This window comes from Cervus elaphus, chromosome 21 (assembly GCF_910594005.1).
Source record: "Cervus elaphus chromosome 21, mCerEla1.1, whole genome shotgun sequence".
In the NCBI taxonomy this organism is placed as follows: domain Eukaryota; kingdom Metazoa; phylum Chordata; class Mammalia; order Artiodactyla; family Cervidae; genus Cervus; species Cervus elaphus.
Window position 1 is genome coordinate 22,896,133 of NC_057835.1, and position 15,636 is coordinate 22,911,768.

The 15,636-nt window shown below is 43.3% G+C and overlaps 1 protein-coding gene across 2 annotated transcripts; it reads right to left on the reverse strand.

Moving 5' to 3' along the window:
* Positions 1-2,848: 2,848 nt before the first annotated feature.
* Positions 2,849-15,233, reverse strand: LOC122679519 (cryptic protein-like). Of its 2 annotated transcripts, XM_043880292.1 has the most exons (6): positions 15,049-15,233; positions 14,716-14,765; positions 14,418-14,624; positions 13,251-13,365; positions 12,999-13,108; positions 2,849-3,118 (listed from the first exon to the last, which is right to left on the reverse strand). In XM_043880292.1, the coding sequence occupies exons 1-6, from the start codon at positions 15,069-15,071 to the stop codon at positions 2,997-2,999; spliced, it is 627 nt and encodes a 208-aa protein (XP_043736227.1). In that variant the 5' UTR covers positions 15,072-15,233; the 3' UTR covers positions 2,849-2,996. The 2 variants fall into 2 exon arrangements, with proteins under 2 accessions (XP_043736227.1, XP_043736228.1); XM_043880293.1 differs by lacking the exon at positions 12,999-13,108 and having other exon boundaries at positions 2,997-3,118.
* Positions 15,234-15,636: the final 403 nt, after the last annotated feature.

The window sequence follows — 15,636 nt, forward strand, 5'->3', positions numbered from 1 at the left end:
GTCTCCCAGAATTTACTCACACTCATGTCCATTGAGTTGGTGATACCATCCAACCGTCTCATCCTCTGCCATCCCCTTCGCCTCCTACCCTCAATCTTGCCCAGCATCAGGACCTTTTCCAATGAGTCAGCCTTTCCCATCCAGTGGCCAAAGTATTGGAGCTTCAGCATCAGTCCTTCCAATGAATATCCAGGGTTGATTTCCTTTAGGTTTGGCTGGTTTGATCTCCTTGCTGCCCAAGGGACTCTCGAGAGTCTCCTCCAATGCCACAATTCAAAAGCATTGGGGCTCAGCCTACTTTATGGACCAATTCGCACATCTGTAGGTGACTACTGGAAAAACTATAGCTTTGAGTATACAGACCTTTGTCGGCAAAGTGATGTCTCTGTCTTTTAATATGCTGTCTAGGTTTGTCTTGGCTTTTCTTTCAAGGAGCAAGTGTCTTTTAATTTCATGCTGTAGTCACTGCCCACAATGATTTTGGAGTCCAAGAAAATAAAATCTATCAGTGTTTACACCTTTTTCCCATCTATTTGCCGTGAAGTGATGGACCCAGATGCCATGATCTTAGATTTTTGAAAGTTGAGTTTTAAGACAGCTTTTTTCACTCTCCTTTGCCACCTTCATCAAGCACTCTTTAGCTCCTCCTTGCTCTCTGACATTAAGGTGGTGTCATCTGCATATCTGAGGTTATTGATATTTTTCCCAGACATCTTGATTCCAGCTTGTGATTCATCCAGCCCAGCATTTCTCATGATATACTCTGCATAGAAGTTAAATAAGCAGGATGACAATATACAGCCATGACATACTCCTTTTCAATTTTGAATCAGCCCATTGTTTCATGTCTGGTTTAACTGTTGCTTCTTGACCTGCATACAGGTTTTTCTGGAGAAAGGTAAGGTGGTCTGGTATTCCCATCTCTTTAAGAATTTTCCACAGTATTCATAGTGAAAGTGAAAGTGTTAGTTGCTTAGTTGTGTCTGACTCTGCGACCCCATGGACTGTAGCCTCTCTGGCTCCTGTGTCCATGGAATTCTCCAGGCAAGAATACTGGAGTGGATAGCCTTTCCCTTCTCCAGAAAATCTTCCTGATCCACAGATCGAACCTAGGTCTCTTCAACTGCAGGGAGATTCTTTACTGTCTGAGTCACCAGGGAAGCCCCAAAATAGAAGCCCATTTAACTCAGCAAAGATCCTATTTCAGTGTTCACACAGAACTCTCCACTTAGCTGTATGTGTAGTGCACTGGGATGACTCTCTCTGGGCAGGGAGGTTTCAGTGTTTATTGAAAGCCACTTTTCTGTCCACAAAATCACTTCAGGATATATAGCTTTATATCACATGCACAATAAGCTCTGTGATGGCCTTTGCATTGCATTCAGCTTTGAATATTTTAAAGGAAATTCTACAAGGTTTATAAAATATCAATATTTTGATCAATTAATTGAATTCAGGCTGTATTGTCTATCCCAGAGTCTTTTTCTCTCTCATATTTTACTCTTACCGATTTTTTTTGACTGAAAAATTTGCAATATTCTTCCTGTTTTCATTCTTTTGATTTTTAGTTATGGTATCTGTCCAAATAGGGCTGCGTTTAATCAATAGAGAGTTAATGTATTTGACAGATCCGACTGAGAAACACCTAACTCCCAAGTTCTATGTGATAGGCAGGAAAACAGACTTCTTGGTCCACTTAAAGAGCTCCGTTTTATGGAGACACTGGTGATAATTCCAAAAAGTGCTAACTGTCCTAAAAGCATGTCACAACTGAGTCATTAGCAGAAGCTGGAGAAAACAAGGTAGGGTGCTTAGCTGCCTTTTCCAGCCATGGCTCCTTCCCTTTCCTGCCCTCCTTTCTCTGTCTATGGAACATTTTTTGGCATCTGCTCCTTGCCACATTCACAGCATAGTGGTGCTGGGGACACACATGTGGCACTGTCCCTGCCCCCCAGGGCTTAGAACTTGTGAAGAGACTGAGTGAACAAATAAACAATGTCAAGTGTTGCAGAATCTATGTGTGGGGCTCAAGGAGTGTATAAAAGGGAGCTGTCACCTGAAGGGCCACATGTTTGGTCTACTCTGAATCATCAGAGATTCCAGCTGAATAGGTCCCAGCCTCTAGTGTTTACTCCTGCACATCTAGTCATATACAGTAAGTCCCCTACATACAAACTTTTGTCAGGTTTCAAAGACATGAATATGTGTTCACATGTCCAATCATGTTATTTTGAGGATCTGGCGTACATTGCCAAGCGCGTGCATTCTCTACATGGTTGTGCTTTTGTGTTCTTCACTGTATAGTACTGTACAGAGTACAGTGAAAGTGAAAGCCACTCAGTCGTGTCCGACTCTTTGCGACCCCATGGACTATACAGTCCATGGAATTCTCCAGGCCAGAATACTGGAGTGGGTAGCCTTTCCCTTCTCCAGCAGATCTTCCCAACCTAGGAATCAAACCGGGGTCTCCTGCATTGATAGAGTACAGTAATACAGTATTTATATTTGAAACCCCAGATGTCCAGAAGCAAGCATAAAAGCAGTGGTGATATAGCAGTGACTATATTGTAAGATTAAAAATATTTTCTTTACTTCTTGTGTTTGTTTTTATGTATTATTTGTGTGAATAGTATTGCAAGACTATTACTAAATAGCTGATTGTATTTGCTTGGTACCTAGGCTAACTTTGCTGGGCTTACAAACAAACTGGATTTACAAACATGCTCTTAGAATGGAACTTGTTTGTATGCAGGAGACTTACTGTACCTTGAATAACGAGGAAAGCAAGAAAGGATCTTTCATGAAAAAGTTTATTAAGCATTACAAATATTCATTTAATGTTCTGGTCTATAAGAAATGAAACCAGCCTATTACATACAACATAGACACATGCAAGAAGACACATAATTCCTGGCTTCCCCATGCAGCACCATATTGTTCAGCCACGCTGGGAGGCCAGGAACAGATCTGGTTCTGGTGGGTGAAATGTGGTCTGATCAGCAGGCTCCCCCTTCACTGAGGATGGATTTCAGAAGAAAGCAGGACAGGAGGAGGAGAATACTCCACGTGAGCTGGGTTCTAGGTCCATTAGAGTGTGAGGTGAGAAAGTCTTTCAGGTCTGGAAAAAAAATCCCGAGAGAGTTATGAGACATGCTGTGGCAGGCCTGCTTTAAGAGAATGAGCTAGAAATGTCTGCACCTGCTCAAGGAAAGGCTCTTTTCTGCCTGGGCCTCCTTACTGGGCCTTGCCCTGTGGACTGGGCCACCTGGGGGGCAGCACAGAGCATGGATGGACACCAGCTGTAGAGAACACAGCACTGCTCAAGGGAGATGTGCTTCCCTTTAGCTTGTACATTCCTTTCACTGCAGCTGGAAACAGAGGGATTTTTATGTAACTTGGAGAGCTGAAGGAGAATCTGTTTGCTGCTTTTAAGGCTCACAAAGAAATAGTCCTTCAGCCCTTCTCATTTGGCACATGAGCTAACCAAGGTGGTGGTCCAGAGTACTATACCATCATTTAGCAATTCAGGCTAGTGGATCCTGAATAAAATAAATATAAAATAAAATAAAATAAAACAGCTTGCATCCATCTGTTGTCATCTGTTCCCCAGTTAGTCCTAACACTATTTCTTTGACTAGGGACCACTTATTAGAGAGGAGGAAAGCACCCTTTCCTACAGCAATGGTGGACATTCTCACAAAGGACATGACAATGAGGCATAGCTTCAGAGCACTGGGGACTGTGCCCCGGTTGGCGTGCTCACCTCCCCACTGAAGCACTCTGGCTCCTCCACTGCAGGTCTCACTCTGAGCCCCAAACTCAGTAGGTCTGGCTTTCTCTATAGCCAGGATCCCACCCCAGAGGTGTTCAGTGAGAATCTCTGGGGTAGTGAGACCAGATAAGGGTGTTGGCTAAACTCCCCGGTGGTGAAAGGTTACCATGTGAAACTGACAAGCCCCACAGGTATGGCTGTAGGCAGGGGTACCAACTCCACTAAGTAGTCTCCCAAGCAAATCTGGGGCTGGACGTGGGACTGGCTGGGCAGGGAAGCATACAAAGGCCCAACTTACAGGGACTTTTTCCCCAGGCTGCTTGGCAGTGGCCAGCCTGCGCTTCCCCCTGACAAACCTGCCAAGCCCTGCCCTCTAGGATTCCACCAGAAAGTGCCTTCTGAACGCCAAAACCTATGGTCAGCTTGAACCATCAAAAGCTAATGAGTAGAGACAGACAAGCCCCCGCAGCAGAGACCTGCCCTGCCTCTTTCTGCAGGTGACTGGTGAGCACCGCCAGGAGGCCACACTCAGCACAAGACTGAGGGCAGGCCCGCTGCAGACCTGGGCACCATTCCCCACATCACCCCACATGGGAGAGGGTTGTTCCAGGGTACGAGAACCCCACAAAACAGAAGCCTTAGCATGCAGGCTCAGAGGAGGCTCCAGAAAAGCTGATGATACATCAGGTGCTCTCAGTGTGAGAAGCAGCTACAGGTCAGCCCATACTGAGCTTCACTGTTGATTTTTCCCCTGGTGAAAGGGAACAGGCTGACCACAGAGAGGATTCAGGCCCTGTTGGCAGTCTTTTCTTGCATATGAACTCAAAAGCCATTGTTAGAGTCAGCTTTATGAGCCAGTCCCTCAAGCAGGGGTCACCAAACTGGGGCTGTGAGCACCAGGCAATGTCCCTCCTAAGGGGCCCAAGGTTGCCCACTGAGCTAAGAGAGAAAATACTAGAAATTCCACTATATATTGATAGGAAAAATTAAAATAAGCTTTATTCACATTCACTGTTTATTGGAACCTACAAAATCAATGGTTCTGTGGCCTATCATCATTTTTGCTGAGATAAGTCGCTCAGTCATGTCCAACTCTCTTTTTGTGAACCTATGGACTGTAGTTCACCAGATTCCTTTGTCCATGGGACTCTCCGGGCAAGAGTACTGGGGTGGGGTGCCATGCCCTCCTCCAGGGGATCTTCCCAACCCAGGGGTCAAACCCACATCTCCTGCATCTCCTGCACCAGCAGGCAGGTTCTTTACCACTAGCGCTACCTGGAGGCCCATCATTATTTTATTTCCTGCCAAAAAGGAGACTCAGCTACCAATGATGATATACTATAACATGGGGTTTTAATTATATACTTACCAGAAGTTCTCTTCTTAGACTTACACATCACAGAGATTTTTATCATTACTTTAGTCTTAAGCATGTGTGAAAAGGAAGATAGACGTGAAATCAAATTTGTGAATGCTCAGCATGTGGCACTATGTCACCACCACTAAGTGGTGATTTAAAAATAGTTTGGAGACCACCTTGGGTGAGGATAAAATCACACTTCAATATGAGGTCCAGAGCTAGCATTCCCCAAATTTTCCAGTTTACAGATACCCCTGAATGCCCTTGGAAAACCAAACAGCTTTCTCTCCTGTCGTGACACCCAGAGAAGCTACGCCACTGAAATGACACTATCATGGGAGAATGTCCCAGAGGGATTTGACAAAGGGTCTGCTCTCTCCCAGTCAGCATGCCCTCGGCTAACAGCCAGCTGGGGCCAGGACCTAGGAAGGCCATCCTTTCAACACATCCACAGTCTGGCTCCGGCCTGCAGACGTTCACTGGCTTGCTGTTTGGTTGGTTGTCTGCTATGTGACAGAACTGTACTTTTTAAATTACGTTTGAAGAATGAGGTGAGGTCTGACCTGACCCCAATCTGACATTTACATGACCTGTTTCTCTCTGAAGAAGTTCTAAATTGCTTCTTCACTGTGTCATTACTTAGACTCTAAATTTTAGAACATATTGGTTCTTGATGCTAGAGAAATACTTAATTCTTTGGGTTATATGTAGGAAGAATCACCCTCTCAGTAAAATGAGATAATGGGTTGATCTAAGGACTGCTAGCTCCAGGGCTGTCATTCTCCTTGATTTTTTTTTAACCTAGCAATGCTCACCAATTAATGTGTATAGCAGATATTTTTTACAACCTGAAAAAACACATTTTGGTAAATTTGCATATAAGTGCTAGATTATGAAGCAATTTTTTCTAACCTCATTGTACTGATGTGAATACTGTTGATGGTGAAAATAATGCAACAATATTTTATTTTATGTATAATATAAAACAGGTATAGGGCCTTTTCATCTTTACAAATCTATGGGGTAAATTATTTCTGCTGTGGAGACTGAAGCACAGTTTATAAAGATGGTAAACATTACAACAAGTATTTCAGGGGATTTGAACAAGTATTTTGGGGATTTCCCATGCTTTTTCTATTATGCCAAATTTCCTCTTTAAACACAAACTTAACAAATGTAAATTAAGAAAATGGTAGAATGATATTTACCTGTATAAAATATACTGTATTTATTAATAGAATACTGAAAATAGATTGTTTTAATGTAATATAATAGTAGGCAATGGCCTTTATGGTGTTTCTTCTTTGGCACTATATCTGGAACTAAAAGGTCAACAGTCATCCATTTAATATTTATTTAGAATTATTATACACAGAGCATTATTTTAGGTCATGGAAGAGAAAAATTACAAAACAGCTCACATCAACAAATAAAACTGTTTTGCATAAATTTTATTCTTCAATATCTGTGTGAAAGTGCAGGGCAGATTATCCTCATTTTACATGAGGAAACTGGAGAATAAATAATGTTCCTCTGAAACAGAATGAAAAATATGTCCTTGAGAAGATATTATAAGCCTCTTGTACATGGACCCACAGAGTGTCAAGCAAAGAGGGCACTTGGAGGTCCTCTGGTCTTTAGGTGCCTAGAGGAGCCAAAGGACCCTGATTCTGTAGCATACTTTTTATCTTTGGGATTGGCTAAAAAGTGTTTGGATTTTTCCATAAGATATTATAAAAAACCCAAAGGAACTTTTTGGCCAACCCAATATTTGTGATTCCCCTATCCACATGTGTCCTTTCACATTAGAATTATATTGGAAATACAGTTTTCCATTCTATCTTCTATATACTCTTCAAAGTCATCATAAAATTCCATTAAAGGAATTAAAACATTTACTTACCTATTATTCTGCTATTGGATTTACAATGTGGTCAAATTTTCAATATTCTAAATAATACTATCCAAAATATTCTTAAAGAGGCCCACAATAAACCCATTAATAAATGGTCAATTAATCTATAACAAAGGAGACAAGATTATATAATGGAGAAAAGATAGTCTCTTCAATGAGCGGTGCTGGGAAAATTGGACAACTACATGTAAAAGAATGAAATTAGAAAATTCCCTAACATCATACCATACACAAAAATAAACCCAAAATATATTAAAGACTTATGCAGAAGAATGGATACAATAAAACTCCTAGAGGAAACAGAGGCAGAACACTCTTTTACATAAATTGCAGCAGTGTTTTTTGAATTCGTCTCCTAAAGCAAAGCAAGTAAAAGCACAAATAAACAAATGGAATCCAATAAAATATAAAAGCTTTTGCACAGCAACGGAAACCATCGACAAAACCATCGACAATCTACTGAATGGGAGAAAATATTTGCAAATGATATGACATATAAGGGATTAATATCCAATATATATAAACAGCTCACGCAACTCAGTATTTAAAAAAAAAAAAAAAACAACTCACAATAAACCAGATTTAAGGGATGGACAGAAGAACTGAACAGACCTTTTTCCAAAGAGTAAATGTAGATGGCCAACAGGCACATGAAAAGATGCTCAACATGGCTTATCATCAGGGAAATGCAAATCCAAAGCACAATGAGATGTTATCTCTTACCTATCAGAATGGGCATCATCAAAAAGAATACAGATAACAAATGCTGCTGAGAATGTGGATAAAAGGGAACCCTTCTACACTGTTGATGGGAATGTAAATTGGTATGCTGCTGCTGCTCCTAAGTCGCTTCAGTCGTGTCTGACTCTGTGCGACCCCATAGACGGCAGCCCACTAGGCTCCTCTGTCCCTGGGATTCTCCAGGCAAGAACACTGGAGTGGGTTGCCATTTCCTTCTCCAATGCCGGAAAGTGAAAAGTGAAAGTGAAGTCGCTCAGTCGTGCCTGACTCTTAGCGACCCTGTGGACTGCAGCCCACCAGGCTCCTCCGTCCATAGGATTTTCCGGGCAAGAGTACTGGAGTGGGGTGCCATTGCCTTCTCCATAAATTGATATAGCCACTGTCAAAAACAGTATTTTCAGGTTTTTTTCAAAAAACTAAAAATAGAATTACCATATGACCCAGCAATTCCACTCCTGGGTACTCACCCAGAAAATCCCAAAACACTAATTCAAAAAGATACATGCACTCCAATGTTCATAGCAGCATTATTCAAAATTGTCAAAGTATGGAAGTAACCTAAGTGTCTGTCAACAGTTGAATAGATAAAGAAGATGTGATACACACACACACACACACACACACACACACACAGGAGAGAATACTACTCGGCCATAAAACGAAATTTTGCCATTTCAGCAACATAAATGGACTTGGAGGGTATTATTCTTAGTCAAATGGCAGATAGCAAAAGACAAATACTGAATGGTAGAATTTATACGTGGAATCTAAAAAACACAACAAAGTATTGAATAAAACAAAAAAGAATCAGACTCACTGGTACAGAAAACAAATTAGTGCTTGCCAGAGGAGAGAAGAAAGAGGGAAGGGGCAATATAAACATTTAGAAAATAAAAGGACTAGTATGTGAAATCATGTGTGTGAGATTTCAAAAAATGTAGAAAACACTATAGAATTGAAAGAATCTTTCATTCAATTAAAAAAAAGACATATTTAGGGCAAATCTACTCAGTGGCTCAGAGAAAATTCAATTAAAAATGTAGCTTTACTAATAAGAGTTCTAATTATATCCATAATAAAATTTCAGTGTAAAAAAATCACTCTGAAGAATATTTATTTTATACTAAAAATTATAGCAAAAGTCTGGAAGGAGATCTTGCCATTTGCAACAACATAGATGGAACTTGAAGGCATTATGGGAAGCAAAATAAGTGAGACAAAAACGACAAATACCATCTGATTTCACTTTTTTGTAGAATCTAAAAATTAAAAAAAAGAAGAAAAGAAACTGATGTAATGTACAAGATGGAGACTACAGTTAATAATACTGCATTGTATATTTGAAAATTACCAAGAGAGTAGACTGATACTAAAGTTGCCACCTGATGTGAAGAGCCGACTCATTGGAAAAGACGCTGATGCTGGGAAATACTGAGGGCAGGAGGAGAAGGGGATGACAGGATGAGATGGTTGGATGGCATCACTGACTCAATGGACATGAGTTTGAGCAAGCTCTGGGAGATGGTAAAGGACAAAGAAGCCTGGCATGCTGCAGTCCATGGGGTTGAAAAGAGTTGGACATGACTGAGTGACTGAACAACAACAAAGAGAGTAGATCTTGAAATTTCTCATCACAAGAAAAAGAAAGTCATTATTGTATGTATGGTGATGGATGTCAACTAGGTTTGCTATGGTTATCATTTCTCAATTATATATATTTGTATATAATACCAAATCATTGTGTATACCTGAAACTAATATAATGCTACATGGCAATCATAAAATTCACTGCAGATGGTGACTGCAGCTATAAAATTAAAAGATGCTTGCTCCTTGGAAGAAAAGTTATGACCAACCTAGACAGCATATTAAAAAGCAGAGACATTACTTTGCCAACAAAGGTGCATCGAGTCAAAGGTATGGTTTTTCCAGTAGTCATGTATGGATATCAAGAGTTGAACCATAAGGAAAGCTGAGCACTGAAAAATTGATGGTTTTTAATTGTGGTGTTGGAGAAGATTCTTGAGAGTCCCTTGGACTGCAAGGAAATCAAACCAGTCAATCCTAAAGGAAATCAGTCCTGAATACTCATTGGAAGGACTGATGCTGAAGCTGAAGCTCCAATACTTTGGCCACTTGATGTGAAGAACTGACTCATTGGAAAAGACCCTGATGCTGGGAAAGATTGAGGGCAGGAGGAGAAGGGGACGACAGAGGATGAGATGGTTGGATGGCATCACCGACTCCATGGACATGAGTTTGATCAAGCTCTGGGAGCTGGCGATGGACAGGGAAGCTTGGCATGCTGCAGTCCTTGGGGTCGAAAAGAGTCAAACATGACTGAGTGACTGAACTGAACTATCTCATTTTTTTTAAAGTGTCTGACATAGTTCAGGGATGTGCTTATGTACTCTGAATGGTAGCAATTTTATTCCAATTAATATTAATTATATATTAATTATCATTATGTCAATGTTTATACCAGCATGCTATTGTATGTTGACTTATATTTTAAAATAATTTAAATGTTATTATAAAATATGATAATTTATCTCTTAAGAAAAAAAAAAAGCATAGCTGAAGAAGTTAACCACTCTAAGCTTCAATTTCCTCAAATATAAAAAGCATAATACTTATTTCTAAGGCTTGTTAAGAATTGACTGGGATTAAGTATATAAAGTCCCTGAAATAAACTGAGAGCTAATAAAGATGCTTATCACGATGACTGTCATCCTCACAACATCATAGTCATCTATAGCACTGCTGCTACCATTATCATTGTCATCCTCAGGTCATAACCACCATCAGCACAGCCCCTACCACTGTCATCCGCCCTGACGCACAGTCAATGGGTCACAGAGTGCACCTGACAAATTACTCTGAGAGATGACCTCACTATTCGGTTCACCTTTGATGAGCACAAGCCACATTTTCAGAGTCACTGTCATTGTCCTTGGCAGACAGCAGTCCCAGCCTTGAATGTTTTCCAGGATGTGAGCAGACATCCTGGAACCTAGCTCCTGCTCTGCTGCTTAGAACCCAAGCTGGCCTTGCTTGAAAGTGAAAGTTGCTCAGTCATGTCTGACGCTTTGAGATCCCGTGGATTATACAGTCCATGGAATTCTCTAGGCCAGAATACTAGAGTGGGTAGCCTTTCCCTTCTCCAGGGGACCTTTCCAACCCAGGGATCAAACCCAGGTCTCCTGCATTGCAGGCAGACTCTTTACCAACTGAGCCAAAAGGGAAGCCCTTGCTTAGAAGACTGAAAATGATCACAGCTAGGCCTTTCCCCACATCACTGCAAGGAGCGCCAACCACAAGTGGGAAATGACTTCACCTGTAGGATTACACAGGCACTGTCCACAGTTCTGATGCTTATGCCATAATCTATGTCCTCCTTTCTCTGGGTCATTCAAAGACCAGCTACTGAATCAGTGGCACAGGCCCAGCAAATGAAGAGCCCGACAGGAGAGGGAGGAAGGGAAAGTATATTGCACTATAATCACCACCACCCACCCACCCCTTCCCCCTACCCCCCACCCCTTCCCCCCAACCCCCAAGACACATTGCTGGCACCATGCAGAGCTGGCTGAGGAGGGGGAGCAGAAATGGGGCTGAAGGGCTGCACCTTCACTAAGAATGTCACTAGAATGTTGCTCCTATCCCAGGTTGCAGAGGAGGAAGGAAGGGAGCTGAGCATTCATTATGTGTGTTCCTCCACCAGGCACCCCACCCAGGGAACCCCACCAAGAGGGTGGCTTGAAGGGCTCCACCCTCAAGAGTGCTGCCTCTCTACAGCAATCTAACAGTGGACAAGGGGATGTGAAGTGGAGGTAAAGGGCTGTACCACCATTAAGCATGCCCTTACACTGTGGGATTGGCCCAGGGTCGACTATAGTGCAAGAAGGAAAAGGAGAGTAGGCCCACGGCCTTCACGTGGACCCCACCCAGGGCTAACAAAGAGGACTGAAGAGCTCTGCCTGCATTAACCAAGTCCCTTACTGCTATCCCAGCCAGAGCTTACTGCAAAGGGGAGAAGGCCATGGAAGCGCTGTGCCTGCCATACCTGTGTCTCTGGTCCCTGCCTGAGATGACGACTCTGCAGCCGAGCATTTTGTCCGTTTTCTGACCTCAGAAGATTCGTGTTCCTTAGTTTTACAAGTAAAACATTTGCATTGAGCTGGGAACTGCTCAGAGTCATCACAAATAAGTGTTCATCCTGCATGTTGTCCACACCCCACTGACCTTTATTTATGTGGCAGGCCTGAGCTGTGGTTACCAGGCACACTAGTTCCTGGACCACTGCCAGGCTGGCCTTGAAGCCCTGCACCTGGCCATTCAGGCCTGCTCCTGTCCTGCTCCAGGGCGCCCTCTACAGTTCACAGTTGAGAAGGTGGGTGTCGGCCCAGTGTAGAGAAGTCCCTAGAGATTTAGTTTGGGTACCCTGTCAAAGCTATGGTTTTTCCAGTAGTCATGTATGGATATGAGAGTTGGACTATAAAGAAAGCTGAGCGCCAAAGAATTGATACTTTTGAACTATGGTGTTGGAGAAGACTCTTGAGAGTCCCTTGGACTGCAAGGAGATCCAACCAGTCCATCCTAAAGGAGATCAGTCCTGGGTGTTCATTGGAAGGACTGATGTTGAAGCTGAAACTCCAATACTTGGGCCACCTGATGCAAAGAACTGACTTATTTGAAAAGACCCTGATGCTGAGAAAAGCTGAAGGCAGGAGGAGAAGGGGACGACAGAGGATGAGATGGTTGGATGGCATCACCGACTCAACGGACATGAGTCTGAGTCAACTCTGGGAGTTGGCGATGGACAGGGAGGCCTGGCATGCTGCAGTCCATGGTGTTGCAAAGAGTCGGACACGACTGAGACACTGAACTGAACTGACCCTGTCTGCCAGGTGCGGCTCTAATTACCAGCTTGTGTGCTTCCAAAGTTCTGCTCTCTATAAAGAACATTTAAGGACACTGTTTGGAAATAACATTTAAATTCCTCAAGTAGGATATGGGAAACCTAGGAATAAATTTTTCAACGACTATGCGATTCACCACGAATGTGACTTTCCCGTGTGATGAATCCATGCCGATCGCTCATTCCTGTGTCGTCTGGCACAGATAGATCTCTACGGGTCGGTACGTATAAAGGAGCAACTGCCTGAGTGTGGGTTGTGAGCACAGGAGGCGGGGCGGGTTCTTCTTACCACAGCGGCCGGGTGTCTGCAGCGGGAGGCAGTGCAGGGCCGCAAAGACGCACCTGCAGAGGTGGCAGCCGCGGAAGGTCCAGGCTCCGTGCACCAGGGCGCCGCACTTGCTGAGGAAGCCCAGGCCTGGCGTTAGTGCACGCGGCGCGCGCACCCCGGCCCCGCCCCGCGAGGCCCCGCCGCAGCCCGGCTCCCGGTCTCCTCTCCCCGCAGGCCCCGCTGTGCCCCCAGCCTGCACCACCCCGCGCCTACCTGCGCCTCTGGTCGTGCTCACAGTAGCGGCCGGTGAAGTGAGCGGGGCACACGCAGAAGCTGCTCAGCACGCAGGTGCCGCCGTTCTGGCAGCAGCTCGGCCGCGGAGGTGCACCTGTGGGGGCGTCACCGGGGGTCAGCTCCGCGCGGGACCCTCTACGGCTGATAAGCCCGAGAAGGGCCGAGAGAGATCCCCTTGGGGAGGCAATAAAATTGGCTTCCTGCTAATAGTGTTTGCTCAGGTAAACCCCGTTTGTTAGTTTAAGGATTAAAAACAAACTACCAGGGGTGCGGGCGGGTCAGGAAGGCTCCCTGAGACATATGGGAAACCCTGCCCCCTGCAAGTAGCGTTTTCTTTCTTCCTTCCTTTCATATGTTAAAATTAGGCTGTGACTTCCCAAGACAGTGATTACAGACTGGCCTCTCCGGAGAGCGGCGAGCGAGCAGGGACCACCCACGGGTGCAAAGACACCGAAACAATTTTAAAAAAAAATTCTACCACTGGAGCCTGAGAGACTGCGATAAGCCTAGCAAAGGCCCGCTATTATCTGGGATTGGGGTAGCTCTGGACCTGCGGAAAAATAACCAGTTAAAAGCCAAAGCCACGTTTTACCAATAAAATATTAAAACTTTTTCAGAGTAAAAGAACACCTCACTAGGAAATATCTTTTACTTTATCAATCTGTCAGTTCGGTCGCTCGTTCGTGTCCGACTCTTTGCGACCCCATAGACTGCAGCACGCCAGGCTTTCACTGTCCATCACCAACTCCCGAAGCTTGATCAAGCTCGTGTCCATCAAGTAGGTGGTGCCATCCAACCATCTCATCCTCTGTCTTTATACTTTTACTTTATAGTATAAAAGTATGTACTTTATAGTGTCTTTATCCTTTTACTTTATAGTGTCTTTATCCTTTTACTTTATAGTATATATTTAAAGATGGTAAAATGCTATTCATTGGGTTTCTCGTTTTATTGTTAACTTATCCTAGTTTTTTGGGGTTTTTTTTTTTTTTTCCGATCCTAAACTCAGGATTCTGGCTTCCTAGTGGTAAAGAATCTGCCTGCCAAGGAAGGAGACAAAGGAGAAAGTCTGGAAGATCCCCTCTAGGCGCACACACACAGACACACAGTCACAGACACACACACACAAACTCGGAGTTCACTGACCGAGATGACCTTTGTCTGCAGCATTGCCGCTTAGCTCTTGGAAAGTCAAGGAGTGGGGGAATGAACCCTGAGGCTTCCAGCCTTCTGTGCTGTCATTCTCCTCCCTTAAATTATTCAAGGTCCAGTTGAGTGTTTTCTGCTGGAACTTCTGAGCTTTACCACTGCTGCTTTCTTCTCTACTAATTTTATATTTCCCTGTATGACAGCCTTGAAAATTAATTGAAAATATGAGACTGATAATGACTGACAAACAAATATGCAATAAAAACTAAGAGAATATAAACAAAATGCTTCTTACTGTTTCCCATGGGGATGGTCTGTAATATCAAACTGATCAGAAACAGAAGCCTAGAATATTTAAAGAAATTTAATCAGAAATTTACATATGTATAAAATGTAATGCATTCATATACAAATATATGTATAAATATATATTTAATGTACAATAGATAATTATGCAATCATTTTGTAACTAGTAGATTTTGATTAATGTTGTCATTCCTTACAAAGATTTTAGACCAAGCATGTACCCATCCCTTTAAGAGAAGCAACACTAAGCATGCATTGTGATTTATTCCAGGCTCTTAAACACCCCTCTTGGCTTTAAGACTTAGATGATTTTTGTTCTTACCTAACAGAATGGCTCCAGGTCATTTTCCCACTGACACGTCTGGTATAAAAAAGTCTCCTCTCATGGATACATTGAAGATCAATTCCACGGGAATGAGTCTGAACAGTTTTTGTATTTGAAGATGTCTTTACTGCAGTTACTGGAAGAACTGCCTCAGGACGCAAGATGGGTAAGTACAGAAGACACAGGTGTTTCCTGCTCTCTACCTTGGCCTCTAAATAACTGTGAGAAACAGCAATGCGGTCTCCTCTAGGTTCTGCTGTGCAATTGCTTTGGCAAAGGCTGAGCTGTGACAGGCAGGGTCCAGCACAGAGCCTCGGGGGCCATCCCCTCAATGACACCCCGCTAGGGCCGGGGGCGGGGCCTGTGTAGACAGGCTGGTTCTCTTCCCCTGCAGACTTTACAGTGCTGAGAGTAGCAGGAGGAGCCAACATCTAATGTAAAACACTGGGGACTACAAGGCAGTAGCCTTTTCCCTTCCTGGAAAAAAAACAAAAAATTATCAATAAAACCTCAACATGGACCAAAAAGTTTTCATGTGGAAATAGAGATGTTATACTGCACACTCCTTGCACTGAGGAGATGGTG

Bases quoted from the DNA above. Each gene is read 5' to 3' on its own strand.
- LOC122679519 (XM_043880292.1), bottom strand. From the start codon at position 15,071: ATGACCTGGAGCCATTCTGTTAG. The intron at 13,366-14,417 runs GTCAGTGAACTC...ACGCCCCCACAG, and splicing joins TGCAGACAAAGGTCATCTCG to GTGCACCTCCGCGGCCGAGC. The intron at 13,109-13,250 runs GTAGGCGCGGGG...GGGCTTCCTCAG, and splicing joins GAGCACGACCAGAGGCGCAG to CAAGTGCGGCGCCCTGGTGC.